This window comes from Culicoides brevitarsis, chromosome 1 (genome assembly GCF_036172545.1).
Source record: "Culicoides brevitarsis isolate CSIRO-B50_1 chromosome 1, AGI_CSIRO_Cbre_v1, whole genome shotgun sequence".
Classification (NCBI taxonomy): domain Eukaryota; kingdom Metazoa; phylum Arthropoda; class Insecta; order Diptera; family Ceratopogonidae; genus Culicoides; species Culicoides brevitarsis.
In genome coordinates this window covers 17,502,360-17,505,026 of record NC_087085.1, presented here as the reverse complement: position 1 = coordinate 17,505,026, position 2,667 = coordinate 17,502,360, and the positions used below count along the sequence as shown (strand labels likewise).

At 38.3% G+C, this 2,667-nt stretch overlaps 1 protein-coding gene across 1 annotated transcript; it reads left to right on the top strand.

Moving 5' to 3' along the window:
* Positions 1-254: 254 nt before the first annotated feature.
* Positions 255-2,138, top strand: LOC134837373 (uncharacterized). The gene is made up of 10 exons (XM_063852744.1): positions 255-336; positions 420-490; positions 550-633; positions 694-771; positions 828-953; positions 1,013-1,138; positions 1,199-1,336; positions 1,396-1,569; positions 1,845-1,985; positions 2,046-2,138. The coding sequence occupies exons 1-10, from the start codon at positions 276-278 to the stop codon at positions 2,136-2,138; spliced, it is 1,092 nt and encodes a 363-aa protein (XP_063708814.1). The 5' UTR covers positions 255-275.
* The last annotated feature ends 529 nt before the right edge of the window (positions 2,139-2,667 follow it).

Below are 2,667 nucleotides of genomic sequence, written 5' to 3'. Positions count from 1 at the left end.
CTTCTAATAATAATAATAAATAAAAAAGAATGAGAACAAAATTAACTATATTGCGAATTTCTTGTCTTCTCTTTGATTCTGGGGCTATCTATTGAATACGTTCTGTACGGTGAGTTTGTTCTCTTTGCAGAAAAAAAAGTTTGAAATTTGGTTCTTTATATGAGAGAGATTTTGGCACAAACTCACGAATATTGGCAAAGTATAAATGTAGCTCGCGATGTCTCAAATCGTTTATTTCTATTCTGCATTTTGTGCTAGAAAGATTGAAATTAAAAATGCAAAGAATATTCTTGTTTGTGCTTTTGATAGCGTACAGTCATTGTGCTCCTTATCAAGGTATGACGGAAGCATTACATAAGCTATAAATATAGAGATTATGAAACCAATTGAAATTACTGGAAAATTTCTTATTCTTGTAGATGATTTGTTAGTTCGTGTCGCAAGAAGTCCTTATGGATCAGGAGGCAGTTTATCGGGATCAGCAGCAAATGTGAGTAAAATTTTAAATCTTTTTTCAAAACTTTTTAGCATCTTTCTGAAAACAATCAGGCTGGAGCAAGTGCTTCTACATTAACCGCTGGAGGCGGTGGTCATGGAGGAATTGGCGGAGGATTATCAGGATCTTCAGCTAATGTAAATATTTTACAAATGAGACCTTGAATTATGAAATTCATAAGAATATTTTTCGATAAGGCTGGTGCAAGCAGTCAATCATTGACTTCTGGAGGAGGCCTTGGACATGGCGGAGGTTTGTCAGGATCTGCTGCAAATGTAAAAATTTTTGAAACATAACCTTGAACAAAAAGTTTAAAAATATTTTTCTGAAGGCTGGAGCAAGTTCTCAAACATTAACTTCCGGAGGAGGAATCGGTCATGGAGGTATTGGCGGAGGAATTGGTCATGGAGGTGCTGTCGGAGGACACGGAGGAGGCTTGTCTGGATCCGCAGCTAATGTAAAAATTTTCAAAATTTGACCTTGAAACATGAGAGATTAAAAATATTTTCTCTGAAGGCTGGAGCAAGTTCTCAAACGTTAACTTCCGGAGGAGGAATCGGTCATGGAGGTATTGGCGGAGGAATTGGTCATGGAGGTGCTGTCGGAGGACACGGAGGAGGCTTATCTGGATCCGCAGCTAATGTAAAAAAAAAATTAAATTTGACGATGAACCATAAGAGATCAAAAAATCCTTTATTGTAGGCTGGAGCAAGTTCTCAAACGTTAGCTTCCGGAGGAGGTATCGGCGGAGGAATTGGTCACGGAGGTATTGGCGGAGGAATCGGTCATGGAGGTGCTGTCGGAGGACACGGAGGAGGCTTATCTGGATCCGCAGCTAATGTAAAATATTCCGAAATTTGACCTTGAACCATGAGAGATCAAAAATATTTTTTCTGTAGGCTGGAGCAAGTTCTCAAACGTTAGCTTCCGGAGGAGGTATTGGTCATGGAGGCATTGGCGGCGGAATTGGCCATGGAGGTATCGGCGGAGGATATCACGGAGGTCATGGAGGTGTTGGCGGAGGAATCGGTCATGGAGGACATGGAGCTGGATTTTCTGGATCCGCAGCTAATGTAAGTATTTGACATTTTATCACAAGTTTATAAAAAATTTTTGGGGTTTGACAATTCAATCCTAAAACATAACCTCAAAATAATTCATTATTTGTGATCTATTTTAGATTTTCACGTAAAATTGACCAGTATTGTTACATTTTATAATATATATGTCTTTAAATTTATTACTCTTCAAAATTCATCTTTATCATAGTATTTTAAAGATCTCTTGAATTGGAAAAAATTAGAATATTGAAACTTAAACATTATATATTTTTGAATTTTTAATAAAGGCTGGAGCAAGTAGTCAAACATTAGCTTCCGGAGGAGGTATTGGCGGAGGCCTTGGTCATGGAGGAATCGGAGGAGGATTCGGCCATGGAGGAATTGGTCACGGAGGAATCGGCGGAGGATTTGGAGGATCCAGTGCAAATGTAACAAAATCTTCTCTATAGAATAATTTCATTATAACTTACCATGAAAATTTTTATCAGGCTGGTGCTTCTGCATCATCTTTGGCTTCCGGAGGTGGTTTAGGACATGGAGGATTAGGAGGCGGCTTCGGTGGAGCAAATGTACGTTTTTAAAATTATTTTCGTAACCATTTAATTACAAAAAAACTTTAACTCTCAGGCTGGAGCTGGCGCTGGAGCATTCGGCTTTGGAGGTGGACATGGAATGCCAGGCTTCGGAATCATGCCATTCGGAGGTATTGGACATGGAGGTATTGCTGGTAGCTCTGCTAATGCTGGAGCTACTTCATCATCATTCGGAGGAGGCCTTGGAGGACATGGAGGCGGTTTGTCAGGTAATATTAAAAAAAAATTTAAATAAAAAAAATTAATCCATAAATAAAATTTCAGGAAGCTCTGCTACTGCAAGCGCTGGAGCTCAATCCGTTGCTGTTGGAAGATAAAAAATTAAAAAAATACTCTACAGAAACTCTAAACTTCAAATTTTTGACTCGCTGATTAATGTTCATGTCAATAAAACAAAATTTCCATACTGACAAAAAAAAGTCAAGCAATAAAACTTTCTGCATTACATCGTTGCAAGTCCACACTTCTTACAATTGTTAACGAGCAAAATTTCGACGATGATAATTATAACTTTCTT